Below are 24,297 nucleotides of genomic sequence, written 5' to 3'. Positions count from 1 at the left end.
GAAAGCGCCACAGCGGGGTCTCTGTGCCACTCTCTTCAGAAATATCTCTTTCTGAGAAGTCTGTGTCTTTTTCTGAGAAGCTGGCAGGTGTAACAGTCTGGCAGTCTCTTTAGAGCACCCCAGGGCCCTGGCCAAGAGTCAGCTGCTCATCAGTTAAGGTAGAGTCCCCACATCTCTGCACCAGACAGTCCTGTCAGACACCTGACCATGCAAACCGCTACATTACCACCAAGGAACTAATATACCATTATTGCTTTGAGCTGAGCCTGAATAGTGAGATGATGAAGTCTGCACTCATAAAGCACAGAACGTATTATCTTATAATACTAATAATATTTTGTATCTAGTGCAGGTAGAACACGTGGAACTTAGGTTATTTAGACAGCAGTCACATGTAGAGTGTCATATGAACATTGTGCTACTTGAAGACTGTCAAAGAAGGGAAGTGCTGTGCAGGAGTTTTCCTGCCCTCCTTCAGAAGTTTCTAGCCTTGAGGATGAGCGGGAATGTCACAGATATATGGCAGCGAAGGGGAGAGGAATAGAGAGGCAAAGCATGTTTTATTTATTATTGACTTGGGGAGGAATGTGGAACAATGTTTCCACTTGGCTGACCTCCAGTGGGAGGGCGAGTGTGGGAGGGGCAGGGGCATCCATTGTGTCACGCTTAATTGGTGGTATATAGTAACATTGGCAGGGAGAGAATGGTAGTAAGTGTGAAAAAAAACTGTGAATGAACAGAGGAGAGAGAGAAAATACAGAGACGCAGAGATGAAGAAAGACTTTCTATGTTTGTGTGTGGTTGTACTGTACCAAGTGTGTGTGTGTGTGTGTGTGTGTGTGTGTGTGTGTGTGTGTGTGTGTGTGTGTGTGTGTGTGTGTGTGTATGTGTTTTGAGGGGGCTGAAGCAGTAGTGTGTGTAAGTGATGTGCTGACTGCACAGATGGTGGAGTGGTCCCTGCTGCGCTTCTGTCATCGACTCAGCTCTGTAGGAGGTGTGTGTGTGTGTGTGTGTGTGTGTATTTTCTGTGAGCTATGTTAAAACCAACACATTTCAGCCTCCCTGTGCTGTCCTTATCTGTGATTGCCTCCCTGGGTCAAGCCCTTCCTTCTGCCCACGCATATGGAATTAGCAATGGCTCGGTCTAATTACTGCTTTTGACAATGTAAAGTGAGATCCTGGGACTCTGAAAAAAAATCTGTGAGCTATGTAGAGAATGGCCGTATTGTTTTTAGTTACCCATCAGCCATTGCATCAGAAGTGGAAGACAAAAAGAAGTTTGGGATTGTCATTCAGTCCATTTCTTTTTTTTTTTTTCCTCTCCTTTCATTTTCACACCCTCCTCCCTTTGTGTGTGTGTGTTAAATAGTCACAGTTCCTTTGTCTTTGTCTGTGTATCCCCATAGGAGTTCCTGAGTGACAGGGAGCATGGCCAGGCCAGGCTGAGTACAGTAGGGGCCAATGGGGAGTTGCTGATGGCTGTGGTGTCCAAAGACAGAGTGGAGGGAGTCAAGGCCAAGGTGGCAAACGCCAGAGAAGACTGGAAGAGCCTGATGAATAATCTGCAGATGAGGGAGGATGCACTCAAGGTTGGTTTACATCTCAGAGGGATATATGTTAAATAAAGATTAACTGTACAGTTTGGATGTGAAAATGAATGCAGAGTATTTATATGTTTGTGTCTGTTTCCCTGCTGTCTGCCACTTTATTAACAGTTTACACACAGACGTTTTATATACACAGGGATAATAATATGGATTTGATATGCCAGACGCAGACGATAATGGTCTTATTATTTAATTTGACTTCATCTAATAAACTGAGTTGTATCACTTTGTGCAAATTCAGTGTGTATGAAAACTTCTCTTGTTGTATTAAATGTTGTATTTGCAGAAGCTGCAGTCCCAGATGACGGAGTTTGAGGCCAGTGCTGAGCCTCTGCAGGACTGGCTGAACAGCACAGAGGTCAGAGTTCAGGAGAGCAGCGCTCGTCTACACGACCTTCCAGCCAAGAAAAAGGAGCTCAGCAAACTACAGGTATGGTGGAGCCCAAAGTCACGCTCCTTACACAGCTACACCAATATACTCTTGTCAGTGGATGTCTGATTTACGGTGCGAGGGCATAAGTTTCCCTTAAACGTCGGTGGAGGACACATATTATTCGTGACGGTCTGGAGGTCGTCCCCCAGAACATTTTTAGCGTTAACCACTCCTGCATTCTGGTGAATGTTTATGCACCAATTTATGCCTTTTCTGCATCAATGTATGGTGGAAACGTCTTTATTAATGTAAAGGAAAACACCAAATCCAGGCCCCATGTGACAATTTAAAACATGAAGCTATAATAGAATGTAATCCAGTAAGTCTCTCAGTCATTCTGTATCACTTTCAAATATGTATTCTGCTGTAGATCAACTGTAATTTAATGTTATCACTGTTGAGTCGCGTATGCATGATTTAGTCTCTAATTACTGTGGTTATTCATGGTGCCGTCTCCTAGGTCATACAGTGTTTTACAGCCACTGCAATATTTCACAATGTAGGATCCATTTTCTGTTTAATTGCATTACGTCATACTGAGAGTGTGCCTTTTACAGTTCTCTTCTCACTGACACTCTCTCATTTCCTCTCCTGACTCAAGTAAGCCCCATCGTTACAACATAAATTGAATATTAAGTTGATTTTCCAAGGATACTTAGTAGTTATAGCTCTCCATCAGATATGCATCCCTAAAGCACAATCTAAAATCTGCTGGGAAAAGAGAAGGAACTAATTACATTTGTCGAGCACCACCGCATCAAAATAGAGCAGCGTCTTGACACAATAGTCAGAGGAAAAGTCCAGAAATCTAATTAATTCTCCTTCTGTCACAGCTGAAGTGCTGCGTGGCTAAAAGGCCCTTTTCAGGATGCGATAACAGCCTCTGCCATGTCTGGCAGAGACAAAAAAGGAAGAGAGGCACTGAGCGTTAAAAAGATAAAACTGACAATAGAGAAAAAATATATCAAGCCCATCTCAAAGCTCTGCCCTTATCGTTGTTGCTATTTTTGTATTTATTCTGCCTGTCGCCCACTGTTGCACCCCTCCTCGTTGCCTTTTGTCTGGCCCTGCAAGCAATTACATTTCTTCCCCCAGCACCTGAAGTACAATACAACACATGCAGGCTTCAGTGTCTAAACCTGTGTTGGCAAAATCCTCTTTACCTTTTCACATATATATCTCTCCCCCCCCCTCCATCACGCTATTTAAGGCTTTTCTCTTTTTCCTGATCTGAGCTGCGGTGTCTAACCACATTTCTATTCAAAAATTAACATCAAGACAAATACTGCTGATGCTGTTTTTTTTTATGATGCCCCCCCCCTGTCTTTATCCATGTATCTTGATGTGCTCTTGTCGTCCTGTCTGTTCTTCTGACATGTTAACCAAACTGTGTCCTCCTCTGTTCCTCTCACACCTCCCTTTTCTGTCATCGCTGTCATGTTTTTTTTGTCATTTCATTTTTCCCCTTGACTCAAAATGTAATGGTGCTTACATGCAACCATCCTCTCCAATGTACTTCATTTCTTCTCCTGCCCAACTGTGCTACCCGAATCCTATTGCTCCTTTGTCTCAATTTCATCTCCGTCTCTTCCTCCTCCTGCTTCGTACTGGCGCAGTGTGTACTGGAGGAGAAGGCCGGTCGGGAAGTAGAGCTGGGCAGGCTGAAGGAAAAAGCTCATCGTCTCTGGGAGGGACAAGCAGCCGGCAAGGGCTTCGTCCACCGTGTATCCCAGCTGTCAGCACAGTACCTAGCCCTCAGCAACTTAACCAAGGTAACACTGCCCCCACCCTGTACCCCCCCCCCCCCTTTCTTGTATCTGTGCTTCTGTCTGAGAAATGCTGCAGCATGGTGCCGTGCTTGATTCATGTACTGCGTAAGCCTTGTGTCCAGCCATGTTGTTTATTGTTGTTCTCTGTTATTTGCTGTGTCGTGTGCTATTTCCCAGTCGCAGTCATGGCTGCTGCAATCAGCATGCTTTTGGTAAAAATATTGCGTCCAAGAAAGCCTCGGTATCCACAGTAATTTACCTGAGCTCAATTATCTATCTTTCACCTCCAAAAGGTCCACGCCGCTGCACTCTCATCAACAAAACAAAAGGCCACGGCTGTGGAGCTTTCATCCACTGAAGCACTTCTAAAATGCCAGAGCTGAAATGTGTCAGTGCTTGAGAATCTGACCTTTTTTGATGCTCTCATTAGAATGGTCACGCTCTTTTGATTAATTTGAATTCAGTGTAGAGCAAAACATTGCACTGACCGCAAAGCACCATTCTCTTACCACAGGACAACGAGAGTGCCCCAACGATGATGAATGAGATGTATTTACTTAGCCGGCTAGCGAGTGGAGCGCTATTTTTAGGTCCTCTTCCCTGCCAGACATGGAAACAGGAATGAAATCATTTAAAATTGCCACTTGTAGATAGTTATTGTGGCTCTGCCTCTCTACAGTCTACAGTTACACTGTAATGTGGGGGTGGTATCGTCTCTAGAGATGTCTGTAAAAAATGCAAACAGAAATATATGAAGACACTGTTGTTGTGCACCGGAAACGATTGTGTTCAACTCAGTGCTAACCTGTTTCTCACATCCATTATAAGAAGAGTGTGTTAACAGTGCTGTGCTCTGATCTCTACAGGACAAGGCCTCCAGGATTGAACGTATTGTAGGAGAACATCGCCTCTTCTCTCAGGGCCTTAAAGAGCTCCAGGATTGGGTGTGTGAAGCTCAGAGGATCCTCAAAACATGCATCTCCACCACCACTGACAAGGGTGTGTTAGAGGACCGGATGTTGCAGCTGGAAGTAAGTGGAGACAAGATGGCTGTGGGATCCCATCAAGGAATACACAATTTATTAGAGATTTGGCTATTTGTTGATTTTTCAGGACTACTGTCCATGTTTCCTTCATTTCATGCTGACATTTTTAGTTAAAGGGAACTAGAATTATCTTAGAAGTGAGAAAATCATGTAGCAGCTTAATTTAAAAGGTAAATAACCAAGTCTGGCAGTATCTAGACGCAGAGGAATAATTCAGTTAGGTTTTAGGGCGGTGCATCGGACCAAATTATGTCCCAGGAACCTTGCTGTGAATACAACCATCTGGAGAACATGTTGTATTCTTTTAATTGTAATTGTGTGGAAACCAAAATAAAGACATTTATTTTAGACTTCAGACGGTTATTTTAAGTCTGTCCCTTTCATCTCTGTCTGTAAGGCCTTACTGGCTGCTCGTCAGGAGAGGGAGATCCAGCTAAAGATGCTGCTGACGCGGGGAGAAGCAGTCCAGAGGAACACTTCAGCCGAGGGGGTCCCAGTGATTCGCAAACAGATCCAGGACCTCAAAGACTCTTGGGACTCCTTGCTTTCTGCCTCCATTCAGTGTAAAAGGTTGTGATCACAAACCAATCAATCTGTCAGTCAGTTGATAAATGGGACTGGGAATTGTCTAGTTAACTTGATGGATTTCAGTTGGTTGAAAGGTTACGGGGACAATTAGATTAAAATGTATGTGTACTTTGTATGTGTCTGTTTTTGTGAAACGTTTGTTCACTGCGTGTTAACATTATAATGTTGATGTAACAGCCAGCTGGAGGGCGCCTTGTCTCAATGGACCAGCTATCAGGAGGACGTGGGTCAGTTTGTGATGTGGATGGACCGGGTTGAGGAGACACTTAGCTGCTCAGACAGACAGTACTCTGAGATGAGAGACAAGACCGCTAACCTGGGAAAGACCAAGGTATCGCATCATATCGAATAATGTCTAACCTTAAAAAGCCAGAATATGTTTTGTAAACTTATTTTTACACACTTACACTAACATACACTGAGTGATGAACCTTGTGAAACTATATGACCTGTTTCTTGTTATTTTTGGAGAACTTTTACACTTTTTTTGCAGAGCAGCTACCATGTTTTTCCATTTTCTCCCACAATTTCAATATATCCTTTTTTATTTTTGGCCCTTCTCTAAACTCTTGCAGTTTAATGCATTCATACCCCAGAGCCTCCCAGTGGCGTTAGATGTACTACACTGAGTGTGCGCATGTGTTTCATTCCAGCTTCTCTATGAAGAAGTACTGAGTCACAGCAGTCCTCTGGAGACCATTGCCACAAAGGGGTCCAATATGGCCGAACACTACACTACCCAGCAGGAGGTGCAGCAGCTGCAGTGTAGATACAACACCCTCAAAGAAAAGACCAAGGTACTTAGAGTGCACACAGCATATTGTGTAACTTTTTCCTCTACAGGCATTTGAATAATAAATCAGTTGTTTGAGAATATTTATATTCCCACAAAATATTTGTGAGTGTGACCCGTACATTGAGCATTTTAGTCAAGTATCTAATAATCATTTTTAAATTCCTTACACATGTTTCACTGTTTTTCACAGTTGAAGTCAGTAGTCAGGCAATTATGTTTTGCCCACTGCTCTTGGGATATTGAATGAATGCACGCCCCTTCTTTCCAGTAATGTCTGCAAACTGTTGTTTACAGAATGCGGTGAGTAAGGCCAAAGGGCTGGTGCTGGTCCATCAGGAATATCAAAGGGGGTTGCATGTGTTTGAGGACTGGCTGGAGCAGGAACAGGCCACTCTGGCTTCGTTGTCCCATCCAGAGGGAAACGTGGATACACTAGAGAAGACACTGCAACAGCTACAGGTATTGATACTAAGGAATGTTTTGCATTTACGTAAATGTCATAAGTGTTCACACATACACACAACTGACATTACACCTGGCTCAAGGCTAAAACAGAATTTTCCAACAAGGCCTTGGACACCCTGGACTTTTGGGATCTTCAGTCACATAGTTTTTTTGTTCTTCCCTTTTTATTTCCCTAACAGCTCCTGCAGGAATGCTGCTCAAATGGCCAGTCTTTGCTCTCCGCTGTGCTGACCAGCAGAGAGAGAGTAATCCCCTGGGGTATACCTCAAATTGAGGACAGAGTGCTGGACACTGCTCAGCAGGAGTGGGGGGCCTACCAGGGCCGTCTGGAGGAGACTCAGACCCAGCTGAGCTCCACACTGACTAGACTGAGGCAGATGGGCCAAAGGTTCCTGAGCCTGGCCCAGTGGCTGGAGGAGATGGAGAAGGCGGCAAACATCAGAAGTCATCGGCGGTCAGACAGAGGCACCAAGGAGACTCAGCTGAAGAAACTCAAGGTCAGAGAAACACTATTATGTTAACAGCAATGTACTGTAACTGCATCTAAAACACACATTCTGAATTATGTCTTCTTTCTTTACTGATTATCCCCTCCTGTAATATTTTCTCTGTGTCTGGTATGCACATACAGTAACAAATATCTTCAGTCAGCAAACACCTGCTTATACTGTAGACAACAGTTACTTTAATTCAATATTTTGTTCAACAAGAGAGTACTCATTTTAGACCCTTAGTAGCAAAGAGCTACATGAATCCTTTGGAAGAGCTACAACAGCCACAACAATATCCAAGCCAATAATACGATTGTGTCTTTGAAAATAAAAGTTATGAGGCATCCCAGGGCCTTGCTCTACAATAAATTACTTTTCCCACATTTGCATTCACTCAACTCACAACATGAAAGAAAACAGCAGGAGACAGAACATTTCCCGACAGGGTCACCTCCCTTTGGAGCAGGTTTCCTGCCAGTGTCAGAATGTCAGACAGTCGCAGTGTTTTCCCTCCCTGCATTTAGAGAGAGAAACACACACACACACACACACACACACACACACACACACACACACACACACACACAGCGAGAGACAGGCCCCATATGTTGCTTGTGATGTCATCTGCTATTTCTTCTTTCTCCTTTCACCTCTGTTTGTCCTTTCATTTCATAAAAAAACATAATTTACTCTTAAATCATTCATATTTTTGACTGGATTTCTCTAGCATGTTGCTAATTATACATTTCTCTGTGTCCCATCTGAACAGGGGTGTCTTGAGGCAGCGCTTGCACGGCAGGGAGAAGTCGATGGCCTTTCCTCTTTGGCCCAACAGGTTCTGGAGGAAACCTACATCAGTAGTCGTGTCAGCGTTACTGCCACCCAGCTCACTGCCCGCTATCATTCCCTGCTGCTCAACATACAGGTTAGGCACTCTCTATTGTATGCTAGTCAATGATTCCTATATCATATCTTTACCCTGTTGAGTTTCACAGATGCCTAACCTTAGTATAGTGTCCAAGCTGAACAATACCTTCACGTATATATAGGTAGGGTTAAAAAGCCTCTGCTGGTCAGGTAGTCCGGACACATACATGACTTCATTTCCTGTCCACCAGAAGATTTAGCTGGAAGGTACCTGTCATTATGAGTCAAGAATAGCAAAACATAAGGCCGTAATGGGCTGGGTATTGGTTTAATCCCTTTTGTGTTATACTGTCTCAATGATGGATGAAGAAAATGTGAAGCTGTGTGTATTGCCATTGGGGTCTCTGCCCGCAGTGGGCTTCTCACACATGCTTATCTCTCACCATGGAAATTGCTCCAGTGAGAGTTTGGACTTTGTTTCTGTAACACCCCATTGAAGTTGCTTTGAGAGTGATGCCTGTGAGCCCAGCCTGTGTTGCTTTGTATACTCTGATCCAGCCTCTCTATTTGTCTGCTCCTCTGGGGGGGGACTAAAGGAAAAATCAATGGGGCTGCTCTGGTCTGGGGCTAAGGCCGTAATTAAACGCTGCAGAAGGCAATCTCACACTTGGCACCGGGAGTGTAAAAGCTTTGCCTGCACTACATTGATTTTCACACCTTCAGTAACACATCTGAGTTTGTGTGTGCGTGTCTCCCCCTCACTCCCTCACTTTGTTTTACCCACACCCCTTTCTTACCCTCTCAAAATTGACTAAAGTATGCATATACTTACAGTCATGCCGGTACATACATATGCAGACACACGACATCCCGCTCATACCAAGGATGCCTGTAATTATACTGTGTGAAGTTGGGGCCATATGGGCTTGAGGTGGGAAGCTGTTACCTCTGTCTAGTCGGAAAAGGTGTGCACTCAGCAATATCTGCTAATTGGAGCTTCTCGCAACACCACGGGATTTGCAAGTTGAGTGAATAATGTGTCGAACCTGCAAGAAACCCTCTCCATCCTCATGGTGCTATTGACTCAAAATCTCAGTCAAGTGGATAATGCATCAAAAACATCAAAACCCCTCTTCACCTTGTAGTGAGGCTATTGACATTCTGCAGATGAATGGGGCGGGGGGGGGGGGGCAGATATTTTCTGTTTTGATGGTTGATCAGAGAGCTTTTGGTCCTTAGTGGCCAACATAAGACAGCTGAGGCACATCTCACAGCTTAAAAGAAAGAGATACAGACCATGTTTCCTGAATTGTTCCCTGACCAAATACAGAATTCTAACCTTACAAATAACAAAAGGGCAACAGTTGTTAAAGTGAGCATTATTCACCTTTATATTAATACTATTAATTCTAATGTAAATATGGTAGGGTAGCACTGACACCTAGTTAATTGCCATGGTAAACTAAAACAATCTGAATATATTGGGCCAATATTGACTTTATATTAAATACCAGTATACTGTCGATATTCAGCCACATATACGAAACCTGAAATATGGTGTTCATTACATATTGTATTTATAGTCAACAACAAAAACTTGTAAAAAAAAAAAACTAAAGTTGGTTTTCATGTCATATGATGACAATATTTATATTGCTATCATCCTTAAAATATATATATATTTGTTAAACTTCACTTCTGACTTCTCATCCAATCGTTTTCCAGGACACCATTAAGCATCTTCAGGAGGAGCTGAAGAGCATCGAAGAGGCTGAGAATCTGTGCACGTCCTTCACTGACTGGTTCAGCTCCACTCAGAAGAGCTTCACAGCGTTAACCGACACTTCTGAACCTCTTGACCGAGTCGCCATGGAGAAGAAGATGAAAAAACTAGAGGTAAAGATTTATTTACCAAAATGTGTACTGTACCTGTGTGGTTATATGGTTTCACAGCCACAGTTCTGAACCTCAATTTGTCAGGAAGGCATTTAGATACACGGTGCAGTGCGGCACTTAATACACCTCCATGAACAGGTTGCAATAAATCAGCACAGACGTTGGGTATTACCATGGCTAACTGATGAGTTAGCAGGTCTTCTGTTTGTAGTGGAGAATTTGAGCACAAACTCATATGAGTCCAATATCCAAGCCAGCAAAAAATGTCCTTGTGCAATCTTTTTTCCTGCCAAGTGACATAAAAACCTGTTCGGAACATCAAGTGTACAGATTTCTTTGGCAGCTACAATATGCTCGGCCAGTAAAATATGCATGGAGTTTTCAAACCATGGATATAGCTGTACAATCTCACTGTAGTGGAACAATTGTAACAGTTTGTCTTTGTGTTCTTTTTGTCAAATGGACATTGGAGGAAAGTAGCCCTGCTCAAACATGTACAGGCCGCAGTAAAGAGAAAACATGGTTTGCTTGGCATAGTTCATATCGAGTGTGTCGAGGATTGGATGAGTGTGTGTGTATCGATCCGCTCTTTATGAAGACAAAGTGGGTGCCGCTTTAGAGGAAGCGTGGTAGCGGGGACAGACCTCCCACTGCGAAGTAGAGGATGAAGAAGCGCCGGTGTCAGGAGCCTGCTGGCACAGACACTCTAATTGATGCAGTGCCCTTACCGCTTCACATCTCACACACACACACAATTCTCTCCTCTCACACTCGCTTCATATCACAAGATCCCTTCCAAAGTACTAACAAGCTGCAGCAAACTTTCTAACCCATGATCCCTCTGTGGTTTCACACATTTTTCCACTACCTTTCTTTATGTATTACTACATCACGTCTCTCTTTGTCTTCTTCACACTGACACACACATCCAGACGTAGGCATTCACAATACATCATCTGGTGTGGGCTTTGCGGTAATCCCTGTCTGGGATCGATGCTCTGTCTCTGCATCGGGACTGAAGACGTGCCGTCACCACATGAGTCCTTCCAGCGCTGCAGATAATACGCGAGCGCTCCATCACTTACTCATTCTCCCGTAGTAAGAGCTACAGGGCTTTTCAGTGAGCTGCGATGATTACGCATTGACACAAAGACCAGTAGTCAATAGCCTGTGTCAAGAGCCATTAGTTGGACGTAGACTTCATTTGATTCTGAGTTGTAACTGTAAAAGTCATACAGTAGTAGTGTTAGCTAGAAATGTGCTGTAACTTCATTAAGAGCTCTGAAAATGAAAGTATTGTGATAATGTACCAATGTAAGACATGCATTTCAGAAGGCATCAATTTTCCCCTTGAATTAGCCAATTTCAGTATTTTTTTGTAATTTAAATCATAGAATTCCTCACATTTTACACTGTCCCCATCCAGTGCATCTTAACCTTTTCATTTAGTGATATACAACGTACAGTATTTGTATTTAATTTGTTTATTCAATAGTTTTACAGGGAAATATGCAAAAAAAATGCAAAAGAGGTACTGGTTTCTCCTGCTCCTAATTAACCCCCCCTCACTGCCTTCCTCTTCCAAATTTTAAATTTCACTGGCATTTGATAAATGTTAAAGGGCATATTTCCCCAAGATTTCTGCCTGTACAGAATACAGTATGATGCTTCTGTGCTGCAGTTTGCTGTGGTTTATACATTCAAAGCAGAGAGACAATTACAGCAGAGCTAACTGCTGCTCACAGGGACACCTTACTAATGTCTCACCTGTGTTAATACAAAATGTAACTAATGAACATGGTTTTTCAGCGCCACAGATGTATTATAGTGGATAATGGAGCCTGAGAACCGATGCAGAATAAGAGACTAGTGCTCATCACTGACACCGGGTGCACAAGACACTTGACATAGATAATTGGGGCTGACATGGTACAAGACAGCTACAGCATAAAGCACACTGTGTTCAGGACCTCATGTATAATGTTCACCAGACTGAACTGTCTACTGTATCAAAGTATTAGTACAACTCAATGAGCTTTCCTTCGGTGGCTATTTTCATACAGATTGTGAGACCAAACTCTGTAAGACCACTGAAGTAGTATTTAGTCTTGTAAAAAAAAAATGAAGATCATTCAGAGGTTTGGAAGGTTCCTCAAAAAGTCTTGGATGTAAAATGCACAATTTGGACCAATTCAGGAAAACTGGTAATGTTTGATTCAACACGTGGACAACCTGACGTGATGCCAGTTGTGCGATGGCAGCAGATGTTTTAATATGAAGTGGAGGTAATGAGTCATACATAACAAAATCTACTGCAGATGGCAATTACAGCAGACTTCCTTGTTTTATTTCACATGTCCAACCTCACATGACTGTACGGAATTAAGATATATCGAGTGTCTCCTATGAAGGTCCTTTGGTAGGCGCATCGGTGACCGGAATGCCGATCGTGCCGGAAGCTTCGTATTAAGCAGCAAACATGAACGTGCGCGTACAGACACGGGTCTGGTTATATTATGTTATCAGCAGCAGTAGCTGGAGGTCTGGGGGTTGTTGCAGTGTGAAGCTTCTCTCCACTCAAGCAATAATAGGCCGATGATGAAAGCTAGATGGCGTCCCATCGAGTGGAGGTCTGTGTGTGTGTGTGTGTGTGTGTGTGTGTGTGGTGTGTTGAGGTTGCCCTGGAAACCCCTGCAGCTACTGCTGCCTGTTAAGGGTCCGTATAATTGGGGTCCTCCTTTCATATTATTCACTGTGGTTTCACCACAACATGACTTCCAGGTCTTCTCCACATCTCACCACGCAGGTGTCGGCCTACCTGATGGGTTCAAAGATTTTCAAACACAATGCCAGGCTGGTCTGGGTGACCCTGGAGGCGAAGGACAAAGAAATGAGTGATACTGTGTTTCAATGTTAACCTCAAAGTCATTAAAACTATGATAGAAGGATTCCCTCATCCTCGAGCATACATGCTACAGTTTTGGTAGACCAGAACAGTGTTTTTCTCTTTAACTTAGCAGTGTGTAAAATGCCTTGGATGAAGGTCATTAAGTATAAAGCAATGGTGATAGAACGGTAGCAGCAGAGTTGTATTTCTGCTCTCTCTTTCACCTAGACTCTCCAGTCCGAGCTCCAACATGGTCACTGTCTCCTGAAATCACTGAGGGAGCGGGCAGAGCGGACAGCGGGCTTCCTGGACGAGGCTAGAGCTGAGATTTTAGGAGAGGAGGTGGAGGCTCGTCTTGCCCAGCTGGAGGAGCTCGCGGGTGGGCTGAGGCAGGAGCACAGCTTTCTACAGCGGGCATTACTGCTAGCCAAGGAGTTTCAGGACCGATATAAGGCTCAGGCCCAGTGGCTGGTGGAGACCAGGGCTTTGCTCAAATCCCCTCTGGAGCCCAAGGCTGAACTGTACCAACGGAGAGCACTGCTGGCTAAGTATAAGGTAAAGCAGCAGCTATGCCATTACTCAAACAAATTTGAATTTAAATCACATGTATAATATGTACATTTGCATTTACAAGACCTTACTGATTGTTATTAGCTTCATGGACCACATGAGTGTCCTTGCTTGTCTTTATCCATTAACTACAAAATTGAATATACTTTCCATAAATGCTGAGCATTTTCCTGAGTATACCATTGATTTTTGTAGTGCTGTGTTCTTTGAAAAATTGACGGTATAGTAGAACCCATTGGTAGTAAACCAACTGAGGATGGTCTCTACTCAATATAAGATGAAACTAAAACAATACATGTTGACTGTGTCCCCAGGCTCTGCTGCAGATGGTTCAGTCCCATGATGAATCCATCCGGTCAGTGGTGGAGAAAGGAGATGCTCTGCTGGCCTCTGTGCACTACCCCTCCATCAGAGAGAAAATGAACAGGATGCAAAGGGACTACACTGAACTCTGTCACACTGCCACGGTGAGAACCTGTGCTCATATGACGGTAGTTTTGATACATTGAAAGGAAAAAATAATAGCTCTTTCCGTGCAGATGAGTTGATGCAAACACAAATACAGGGCATATACTTCCGCTTGAGGACAGTGTTTGTAATGGTTTGTTGCATATGCTGTGTCTAATCAGTATAATTTGTCTGTGTATACTCACTTTTTGTGAATTATGCGGTCCAGGCCCATGTGGAGAACCTGGAAGGCCAGGTAAAGGAACAGGAAGCTTACCACAACGAGCTCCAGGAAGTGGAGCGCTGGCTGCTCCAGATGTCCAGCAGGATGGTGACTCCTGATCCCACTGTGGGTGGCAGCCTGGAGGCAGCCACTCAACAGCTGTCCAGGCACAAGGTGACCAATCACATCTCTGGATCGTTTGTGCTGTTGTTTGCAGAGTTTGTGGCACATGATAGAGCTTGAGCAATTAGCCTTGATTAGAGAGCAAAAGTGCTCACTAGCGCTTACTAGGAAATTTCAAATATTCAGACTGACGTTGTTGTTGTAATTGTTATCTAACTGTTGGTGTTATTATAATGAAGAAACAATCCTTTACATTTTGTCAAACATACCTCTGTTTTGAAGTTAGATAATCAGAAGGGCTAAGTCCTAATTAACAGAGCTACTGTCATTCACAAATGTTCTTCTTTAAATCTTCTTTAGAGTTCATCCATTGGGTCCCGTCTAATACCATGAGACATCACTGTTTGCTATCAGTCTGCTCCGACCTCCTGTGTCATTGACAAGTGGACAGACTCGTTCTGTGATGCGTCTCCACTGGAGACTCTTTCTTACATGATCCTACTTTGGTACTTTGTCCTCCGCAGGCCCTCATGGAGGAAATAGCGGGCTTTGAGGATCGCTTGGCAGCTCTGAAGGAGCGAGGAGACCACCTGGTACAAGGCTGCAGTGACCGTGTGCAGATCAGGCTGAGACAGCAGGTCCAGGCTCACCAGCAAGGCACCAGAGACAGCTACTCAGCCATCTGTAGCACAGCACAGAGAGTGAGTGAGGAGGAGGAGATGGAAAGAGGGAGGGAGGGAGGGGATGCAGAGGAGGAGGAGGAGGAGGAGGAGGAGGAGGGAGAGATGGGAAGCTGAGATGTATTCTGTATTTGAAGTAGTGAAATGGTTCTCACATATTTATAATGTAAGAAGTATTAGAGTTATTGGTGCACATTTGCTGATGCATCCATGGATGTGACCACACAGACTCACAGTTCTACATATCAGTGCTATTAATATTCCAACAGCCTTGGCATCCACTTAATCCTCACCCATTCTGACACTTAAACCCATTTCTCAAGACAGCCCTTCACTGCCAGTGTAGAGGGCACGACCAATTAAGGCTGCCAAAGTGGAGCTCAACAGCAGCCATACTCCGACAGACCCCACCAGCCAAAATCACTAACTCAATCTACCCATATTAATCTCTGCGTATCCCCTGTCAACTCCACTTTTTCATGACTGAGCCAAAAGTGGTCACACACCACTATTCAGTAGCTCTGGCGAGCCCTCTAATCCAGGCCCACTCTGTCATTTTGGCAACCTCTACTCTGTCATCATAGCTCACCTCCCAAGACACCACCTCCACCAGCACTCGCACATCCAATCTGGCATTCTGTGATCCAGCCACACTTTACCACTACGCTGCTGGCTTCTCTACAACTGCGCCTCCAGTGTTACGATGGCTGCCAACTGTGTCCCAGCACAACACAGCTCTAATATCCTGCCTGCCACTTGCCACCATGCCAACCTTCAAGCCTTTGCCAAATACACCGGGCGGTCCGCCAATACATGCCCCCCCCCTTCTTTCCCTCTTTCGGGCTCTCATATTAACACTGTCAATCAGACCTTGCCGTTTCACGCTCCCCTGGAGGGTATGGACGCCTCCACATTCAACACCTGTCAAATACAACGCTGCGTAACTACCTACTTGTTCAGGTTATAGAATTGAATGGCTCTTTATATTTGGCCATGCTATAGTGGCTTCAAAGCTATGCATCTACCAGTTTTCACCTGCAGCATTTTTGCTTTCTTTCACTTTATATTTGTGTTATTGCTTATGTGTGTTTTGCTGTTTTTAAAAAACATTTTGTCCTCCCTCCACTTTTTCATTGCCTAGTTCCAGACGTAATGCACTGAAATATATATCTGTTTATGTCTTATAGGTGTATCAGAGTCTGGATCATGAGTTACAGAGATATGTGAGTCTCCAAGACACACTGCTGCAGTGCCAGAACTGGTTGACTTCTGTCTCAGAGGAACCAGAGCCTCCTGCACATCCTCCTCTCAGCCTGGAGGAGGCGCTACAGCAGGTACAGGCATTGCTTGCTTTGATTTCTTTTTAACATGTTGTTTCCTCCTGAAATTATGAATTGCTTAGTTAATAGTATTCATTTAGCAAATTCATAGACATGCATGTTTTTGGACAGGGACTGAAATGCGGGCATTGCTGTGTTGCAGATTGTCCTGAAGGGATAATATGATGAGTCAATAAAACCATGGGACCGTTAACAGACTCTTTATTTGACAGGTGAAGCAGGAACGGGCTCTCCAGGAACAGGCCAACACTTACCTCCAGCTCGTGTGCTCAGCATGTGACTTGTCCGAGCTGAGGGTCAGGGGGACGGCAGCAGCTATCCAGCAGTTCAAACTGCAGGTCAGCTTTAACAAGCCTTTCATTTGAATACATTGTTTGACAAAATACATGCTCGTGAATTGATTCCATTGTGTTTTTGTGTCCAGGTTGAGGAGCGCATGCTGCTCTGTGAGGAGGTAGCAGACAGCTGGAGGGACATTGAGGAGCAGAAGGCAGATCTGGAGGTCCAGCTGAGAGAGACAGAGCAGCAACTTCAGAACCTCATCAGAAGACCTGCGGAGCTGGAACCCAAGATTGCGCAGAACCAGCTGGACAAGGCACAGGTCTGTGTTTGGTTTGCATGCTGATGATGAGTGATTTTGAATGACAATGCTGTATTGTTGAACAAATTGTAAATGTTATGGTCGAGGCGAACTTTTAGGCTACTTAACTAGACAAAAAAATCCTTTTTCTTTCCCACAGGAATTCCTTCAGCAGATTAGGGAGAGACAGTCTGAGGTAACCCATTTGATTGACGCCGTCGGTAAGATGACGGATGGACATGTCTCTCCTGCTCTGGAGGAGATAAGGAGACTGAGGAGAAGCTGGATGGATCTGGGCCAGCAGGCAGAAGACCTGGAGTCTCAGCGGGGGGAGGACATGCAGCGGAGTGTGGAGTACCAGGAGATTGTTGTTGCTGTGGAGGAACTCTTCCACCAAGTGTCCAGGGAATGGGACTACCTCGCAAGGTATCAATCTTTAAACATACTGCCCATTCATTTACAAGTAGATGTATTTATTTATTGGCTATTTATACAGTATTTACTATATATACACACATTTCCTCTGGTGTTACAATCTTTGCTTTCTTTTTATCTCGGCCAAGACAATTACTATAGCTTAATTACTATACCGCTGTATGGACCTGATATCCCTCAACCCATGCCTGTGTGTACCTAGGGCTGACACAGAGAGTACTAGTGAGCATCTAGAGGCTCTGAGAAAGCTCTCCAGTGACCTAGAAGAGCAGAGAGCAACTCTGGAAGACCTCAGAGAACAAAGGCAAGCCATCATGCCGCGACTCAGCCTGCTCGACAAGGAGCTGATCAAGCAACAGGTGGGGCTCCGTTCTTGTAGTTCTTCAGCTGGAAAGTTATGATCATCTAGTATATATAGGTATTGTGTCCAGTTTTATATGGTGTTCTGCCTTTCACTAGGTTGGTCATCTGGAGCAGCGCTGGGCCCAGCTTGAAACCCTGATTCAGCAGAAGATCCAGGACTCCTCACAGACACTAGAGGATCTTGCCCGGGTTGAAACCCAGCTAAAGGATGCCCGGGAGTGGGTGGAGGAGCAGCGGCCTGCTTTTACCTCTGCGCTGAAAGCCAGCCCACCCCCCGATCTGGCCCAGAGTTTCCTGTTCGACCACCTGAGTGTGTGCGTAGAACTGGAGGCCCGTCAGCAGCTGCTGGGTCAGGCAGTGAGCGAGGCCCAGGCTGTGGCTTCCAGACTGGGGCTGAGTGAGAAGAGATTCCTACAGGAGCTCGTTGAACAAGCCCAGACTGAGGTGGAGGCTCTGGGGGCTCGAGTGGCCCAAAGGAGGAAGTACCTCAGTAAGGTAAACAGCTGGAATTTTAATTATCTCCTAAAGGACCCAACTTTCTTCTCAACTGTTAGTCTGGTAAAAACAAGAAAACGGTAAACTGTAAAATAATAATAAAATATTCAAGCTGTTAAAACTTTGAAATGTTTTAAATCTTTCTCTCTAGGCCTTCACAGAGAGGACACAGTTCCTTCAAGGCCTGGGGAGAGCACTGTCTTGGATACAGCAACAGGAGAGGAAGGCTTTGATAGATGACCACATAGCGCTTCTCCCTGAGGACCTAGCCAAACAGGTTGCTGCTTGTCGAGGCGTCCAGTGCGGTTTACGAGCGTACCAGAGAGAGCTGGCATCTCTCTGGTTACAAGGGCGAGAGATAGAAAGAGATGCCACTGACAAAGAGAGAGCAGAAACTGTGGCGAGACTTGAGAAGCTGCAGGCAATGTTTGAAACCGCTCTCCAGAGGACAACCCAGCGGCTCATAGACTTGGAGAAAGCCTTGACCTCCAGGAAGTACTTCCAGGTTGACCTGGATAAGACTTGCCACTGGTTGAGACGAGCCGATGCCGTCACCTTCCCTGAAATCAATTTCAGCAACATTGACGATAGCTCGGAGTTGCAAACACAACTGTCTAACTTTCAGAATGTCCTAGAACAAGCTTCAGAGTACGAGAACCTTCTTCTTATCGTCCAAAGAATAGGCCAGGAGATCCTCCCTACACTGAACGAGATTGATCATTGCTACCTAGATGAGAGGCTCAATGCCTTGCCTCAGCAGTACAACGCCATCCTAGCTCTAGCCAAAGAGAAAAAAGACAGAGTCCAACAAGTAATCTTAGAGCGAAAAGACTTCAGCACTTTCTTTGAAATCACTCGTAATGCACTGGAGGAGCTTCAGGAGCAGTTTGACAATCTGGAGAAGCAGACTATCAGTATAAGTGAGGAGGAAGTTATCGTTTGTCTAGTTAATGAATACAGAAATATTAAGGAAAGTTTATTCCATATTAGCCTCGCTGTGAGAGAACTTCATGGCAAAACTGAGGGGTTTCTCAGTTGGGGTCAACAATTCAGAGCTGCAGAGACACTGCAGCTGGTCAATCTCCATAACACACTGAAGCGGATGAATGATCAGAAAATGAAACACCTCGATGATTGCTTGAAACCACTAGTTGAACACAACAGAGTATCCACCAAGCTGGACTCAGAGTTTAAGTCTGTGAAAGAGAAGCTGGTGAGACTGACGTCAGACACGGAACAGGGTGCCATGGATAGAATCACAAGTCTGTACTCACTGCTTGAAAGTCTGGATTGTGTAAGCTCTCAGGCTGAAGAATGTAACCAACAAACTGAAGGCCTTGGTCTGAAGTTTGATCCCAATGCCTTTCAGGAAACTAAGCTGCAGCTTGAATCATTGCAGTCTTTACGGTGTGAAGTCAAATGTTTTATTGATGAAAGTGAAACAGTCACAAAGAATGAAGATTTCACAAAAGAAACCGAGGAAATGTTGGAATGTTTTAAGACTATCAAGGAGAAATTGGAAGAGCCGTTGACTCTTTCAGGGGTCAGAATTGAGAGGGTAAATGAGGAAGTGGGCAAACTGAAGATCTTAGAGGAGGAAGTGAAAAGTAGATGTAGGATAGGAGATGCCTTAGGTAGCAGAGAAAAGCAAAGGTATTTTAGGAGGAAAAAAACAGTTCCTGCCAACATAGAAGAGAAACTACAGGAGCTGGCAAAGCTGGGAGCTGAAGTTCAACAAGGAATCAGCAGAAAACAGGTATGTGTCTATATTATTCAGAAATTACAGTCGTGAAGACATTTTCCAGTCTTTTGTTCTTAATTGATACCCTGAACTCATCATCTGTGGCTCGAACCTAATGAATATTATTTTCCATCTCCTGGTCGCTCATTCTATTAATATTAATGGGCTTAGGGAAGCTGAAATATTTAAAAGACAGTTCAAGAGATTCCATGAAGTTTGAATAAGTACTTGAGTTATTATTAATATATAAAACTGTGGGGGGATATAATGTGGTTAAATGCCATATCCCAAAGATTCCATTATGTTGAATAAGTAAAAGTTAGAACGACATAGCAGAGCCGTTTCTAATCAGCAAAGTTTTACAAAGAAAAAAATCTAAATACCCCTCACTCCATTCTCCACTGAGGAGAGTTTTGACCTTTGACATTTTGAGAGGAAGCTTGAAGTCCAAAATTAATTTCCCAACATGTGACAACCCCTTTTACTGTGCATAATACTACAGTTAAAAACTACTAAAGTTTAGTCACTAAAGCCTAAAGTAAAGCTTGGGAACAGGACATTTTAATAATGTACTTAACTGATTTTCCCTGACAGGACCATGCTTGTTGTAAAGATGTATTCATGCATTTATAACTTCAGTTGTGTGAAGAAATTCACAGCGAAAGAAGCAAAAACGCTAAAAGGTTAACGAAATCACCTTCTGCATATTCTAGCTGGCTGTGGATCAAGCGCTTTCCCTGGTCCGGAGACAACACTTATCTCTGCAGTCCATGCAGAAATGTCTGGACTCTGCTGCAGCGTTACTCCAGAGGGCCAGCTCGGGGGTGGATCTTGAGAACCAGACAGATTGTGTGTGGGACGTTGACGATATTTCAGCCCAGGAGAAGAACTTTACAACTGGTTTAGAGGAGCTGAGGACTCTGGATCCTCTGCTCGAGGATTTTATGAAAACAGAAGCGATGGGTGAATTTAGAGAAAAGGTGGAGGCAATGCTGCTGAGAAATACAGAAGTCAAACAGCAACTGGATGTCTACAGAGAGATGCTGCAGAGGTGTGTATTACTGTTAATGGGGAGCCAAGTAATGTGTGCATGCACAGCTGACATGGGCAGTCCATATGATGCATGTTTTAATAATATATCTCCATCAATGGCAGTCTGTAATTTGTATAATTTCCTCAGTTGCACAGCTCTATGGACCTCCTTCCAACATGAGAAAGAGACACTAGTTGAACAGATGAATGACGCAGAGGGCAAGATGGCCATGTTCACTACAGCTAAAGCTGTCGGTATCCAGCAAGCTGAGGAAAAGTGTCAGAGATATAAGGTGAGACACTATCCTCCACTCATGAAACAGAGATACTGGAGAAAAGAGTTATCTGATGTTCATAGAAATTGTCTAACTTGCATGTGTTGTGTCCGACGTGGCTGTAAGTTCTTGTCATGGCAGCAGATGCACATTAATATTTAAACAGCGGAGTGTTTATGCATTATTCCTTGTTCACGTGTGTGTCTGCAGAGTTGTTTCTTTTAGGGGAGAATTTTAGTTTTCCATTGAATAAATGTTTCATTAGACTGCATTTTTTAAAATTAATTGTATGTATGTTTTGTCATCTTTTGGCTGTAGTCTCTTGTGGCTCACATCCATCTGCTCGAGTTGCCTCTAAATGCGTTGAAGGAGAATTCAATAGAGTTGGAGCAGATCGTCTCTGAGTCCAGCAAAGCTGTCACCAGCCACTCTGTGTCGTCACTGTGGCAGCGGTGGACCAGGCTCCGCAGTGTGGCCCGAGCCCAGGAGAGGGCACTGGAGGACACTGCGAGGGAGTGGAGGACCTTCACTGACAAGGTAAGAGAAGATACCGTAAATGTGTTGGTGATATTGTGCATGGTTCCCTGTGTGCTTCACATGTTCAGGTGCATATTGCATGTATGGTGAGTGTGCTTCAATGATACACAGGTACAGTGTAAAACGAACCATCAGTGTGCCTGCAGTCCACAGACGTTTTTACACACAGGACACTTACAGTTGCCAAACATCTGGAAAGTTTTCCTTGCTCTCACAGATTTAGGTCAAACACAGCAACGGCTCAATACCAGTTGGTGTGCTGTGATGTAACTACAGGCCTCAGGCCAGTTGTTTTCTCCACTGTGTCATGAAGCATTTTCCCTCCTTTCGGCCTATTTCAAATGTGTACAATGTCAGCTCCCAAGAATTCCCACAAAGCACTGCTTCTAAAAGGGAAATTAGGTCAAACTGTAAGGAATGAATGGTGGCCACTTCCTTATTCAGTATATATGGCACATTTCCTGTTGTTCAGCAACTTTCTATGGCTCCTTTGTTCAACTGAACATGATGTCATTCACTGCACTTGAATGAGACTCTTGTTTCGGCTTTTGACTGTCAGACTATCATTGTGAATACTGTAGATAACACTTTGAAAGATTATTTGTGAAATTTAGTCAGACAGATGGTGTGACACTATATATATATATATATACACACACACACACACACACATTCAACAAATTCAACATTGAAAACATCCATGAGTTACGAGCTTGTAAAGAGTAAATAATCAACCCTAAACCTGCTGCATCAACTGAACCTTAATCTTTGCACATAAACTTCCCTCAGATGGAGAAGGTGCGCTCCGTGTCACAAGACCTTCACAGTCGTGTCCCAGACAGCACAGTTGAGAAGGCAGCCACCAGGGCGGCGCTCCAGAGCCTCCTGGAGTACCATGACTCCTTCGGCCTGGAGGTGGAGAGGGAGCAGTCCATCCTGGCCCTGTTAGGGCAACACACCCGCAGCCTCAGAGGAGAGGAGGAGGAGGCCATGGAGAGAAAGGCAGAGAATGGACTTGAAGAGACGCCTTGCCTACAACAGATCAGAAGCATGCAGGAGCAATATGACAGGTGAGTGACCCAGTGCTGTGGCCGCTCCAGGATTAACCTCATGACTTTGTATAAACTAAAAATGTACACTGTAATAACAGCTTCTAAAATGTTTGATTTGTTCCTTGATTCATTACCACTGTGTGTTGTCTAGCCTTGTGTTGCGGGTACGAGCCAGCAGGGCTCAGGTACACCAGGAGTTGAGGGAGAGAGAGGAGGTGGAGAAGGAGCTGGGCTTGGTCAAAGGCTGGATCCAAGATACTCGTGGTTTACTGCTGAGTCCCACTGCAGACCTGGATTCACTGCTGCAAGAGCTAGAGGTAGGCCTCTATATGCACACACACACACACACACACATCTAACACGTCAGGACAAACTGACACATCCTCGACAACTAGGTGAAGAACTTCTCTGGCTTGTTTGGATAAATATAGTATCACATCATAACAGAAAAGATGTTGTTTGTGTTGTAGACGGCACACGGTGAGGTCATCAGCAGGCGTCAGAGTGTGGAGCGCATGACGGAGCTGCAGCAGTCCAAGTACCAGGACCTCCAGGCTAGTCTGCCTTCTGAGCTCAGCATGCAGCTGGCTGAGGTGGCTCTGGCTCTGGGATCCGCTGAAGACCAGGTGACCTCTCTTGGCTAGAGTTTAACATTTTACTTTATGTAGTGGTTTCATTAACTAACTAGGGCTTTCAAATGTGAGTTTAGTAAGTTAATTGCGTTAAAAACACTGAACAAAAAAGTGAAGCAGTGACCCTTTAACAGTATGTACCATTGTTTACTTCTCTTATTGTGTCCAGAGAGTGAATGCTGAAAAACCCATAACCATATAGCATTGTTAAATTATGCATGTTAGATTTTAATGTATAGAGTATTGTCAAATGTGTGTATTTCTGCCATCTGCTTCAGGTCCAGGCGAGAGAAAGGGAGGTGCAGCAGACCAGAGATGTGAAGGAGGACTTCAGCTTCAGACTCCAGGACATTGAGGCAAAGCTGAAGACCATCGCTCGGAAATTGGAAGACAAGGGCGCCGACCTGGAGGAGGCAAAAGAAGACACCAAAGTAATCAACTAGACAGATTGACTAATTAACAAGCAATTAACCTTTGTTAAATTGGCTATTCATTTTGCAGATGTTGAGGTTAATGAGTGTGGGAGAGTTGGAATGGCATGAACTGAAATCTGCCTTCAACAATGACCCACTTCTTAGAGGAGTATCCCAGATGGGAGACACAGCCCCTTCCTCCTGTTCTCCTTGTTGTCGACCCAACTTTTTCTCCTTCTCTCCCTCCTCTGCCCATCTGTTGACCCACCAGGCCTGGAGTGCGTGTAGTCAATCCTTTGTCATTTTTTCAACTAGTCCGTCTACCAGCGGCTCTGAAGCTCTATAATTACGCACTGCTCTCTTGTAAAACCACAACTTTTTATTTTTGTACAGATTAATCAAACAAGATATAATGTATTAGATTAGTGAGCTTTAGAGGTGCTGATAGGCCGATTTTGTTACCTTCAGACAGAGCCAGGCTAGCAGTTCCCCCTGTTTCCAGTCTTTATGCTAT

The 24,297-nt window shown here is 44.3% G+C and overlaps 1 protein-coding gene across 1 annotated transcript in view; it reads left to right on the top strand.

The window, feature by feature from the left end:
• The window catches only part of syne1a (spectrin repeat containing, nuclear envelope 1a), a 111,020-nt gene that overhangs the window by 46,336 nt on the left and 40,387 nt on the right, over positions 1 to 24,297 (top strand). Inside the window, exons 57-85 of the mRNA XM_076084527.1 lie at positions 1,407 to 1,589; positions 1,894 to 2,037; positions 3,657 to 3,812; positions 4,676 to 4,840; positions 5,253 to 5,425; positions 5,621 to 5,774; positions 6,097 to 6,240; positions 6,534 to 6,698; positions 6,884 to 7,201; positions 7,965 to 8,120; positions 9,788 to 9,958; positions 13,074 to 13,400; positions 13,730 to 13,882; positions 14,092 to 14,259; positions 14,733 to 14,909; positions 16,076 to 16,222; positions 16,441 to 16,566; positions 16,653 to 16,829; positions 16,969 to 17,234; positions 17,446 to 17,602; positions 17,703 to 18,101; positions 18,253 to 19,857; positions 20,556 to 20,893; positions 21,023 to 21,167; positions 21,468 to 21,686; positions 22,476 to 22,756; positions 22,890 to 23,055; positions 23,209 to 23,364; positions 23,649 to 23,801. Coding sequence (XP_075940642.1) covers positions 1,407 to 1,589; positions 1,894 to 2,037; positions 3,657 to 3,812; positions 4,676 to 4,840; positions 5,253 to 5,425; positions 5,621 to 5,774; positions 6,097 to 6,240; positions 6,534 to 6,698; positions 6,884 to 7,201; positions 7,965 to 8,120; positions 9,788 to 9,958; positions 13,074 to 13,400; positions 13,730 to 13,882; positions 14,092 to 14,259; positions 14,733 to 14,909; positions 16,076 to 16,222; positions 16,441 to 16,566; positions 16,653 to 16,829; positions 16,969 to 17,234; positions 17,446 to 17,602; positions 17,703 to 18,101; positions 18,253 to 19,857; positions 20,556 to 20,893; positions 21,023 to 21,167; positions 21,468 to 21,686; positions 22,476 to 22,756; positions 22,890 to 23,055; positions 23,209 to 23,364; positions 23,649 to 23,801 — 7,089 coding nt within the window. The remainder of the gene's footprint in view (positions 1 to 1,406; positions 1,590 to 1,893; positions 2,038 to 3,656; positions 3,813 to 4,675; positions 4,841 to 5,252; positions 5,426 to 5,620; positions 5,775 to 6,096; positions 6,241 to 6,533; positions 6,699 to 6,883; positions 7,202 to 7,964; positions 8,121 to 9,787; positions 9,959 to 13,073; positions 13,401 to 13,729; positions 13,883 to 14,091; positions 14,260 to 14,732; positions 14,910 to 16,075; positions 16,223 to 16,440; positions 16,567 to 16,652; positions 16,830 to 16,968; positions 17,235 to 17,445; positions 17,603 to 17,702; positions 18,102 to 18,252; positions 19,858 to 20,555; positions 20,894 to 21,022; positions 21,168 to 21,467; positions 21,687 to 22,475; positions 22,757 to 22,889; positions 23,056 to 23,208; positions 23,365 to 23,648; positions 23,802 to 24,297) is intronic.

The sequence above is a fragment of the Anarhichas minor genome, unplaced genomic scaffold (assembly GCF_050575085.1).
Source record: "Anarhichas minor isolate MPS153535 unplaced genomic scaffold, ASM5057508v1 ptg000136l, whole genome shotgun sequence".
In the NCBI taxonomy this organism is placed as follows: Eukaryota; Metazoa; Chordata; class Actinopteri; order Perciformes; family Anarhichadidae; genus Anarhichas; species Anarhichas minor.
Note: the sequence above shows the minus strand (reverse complement) of the source record. Positions and strands in the feature narration are given on the sequence as shown.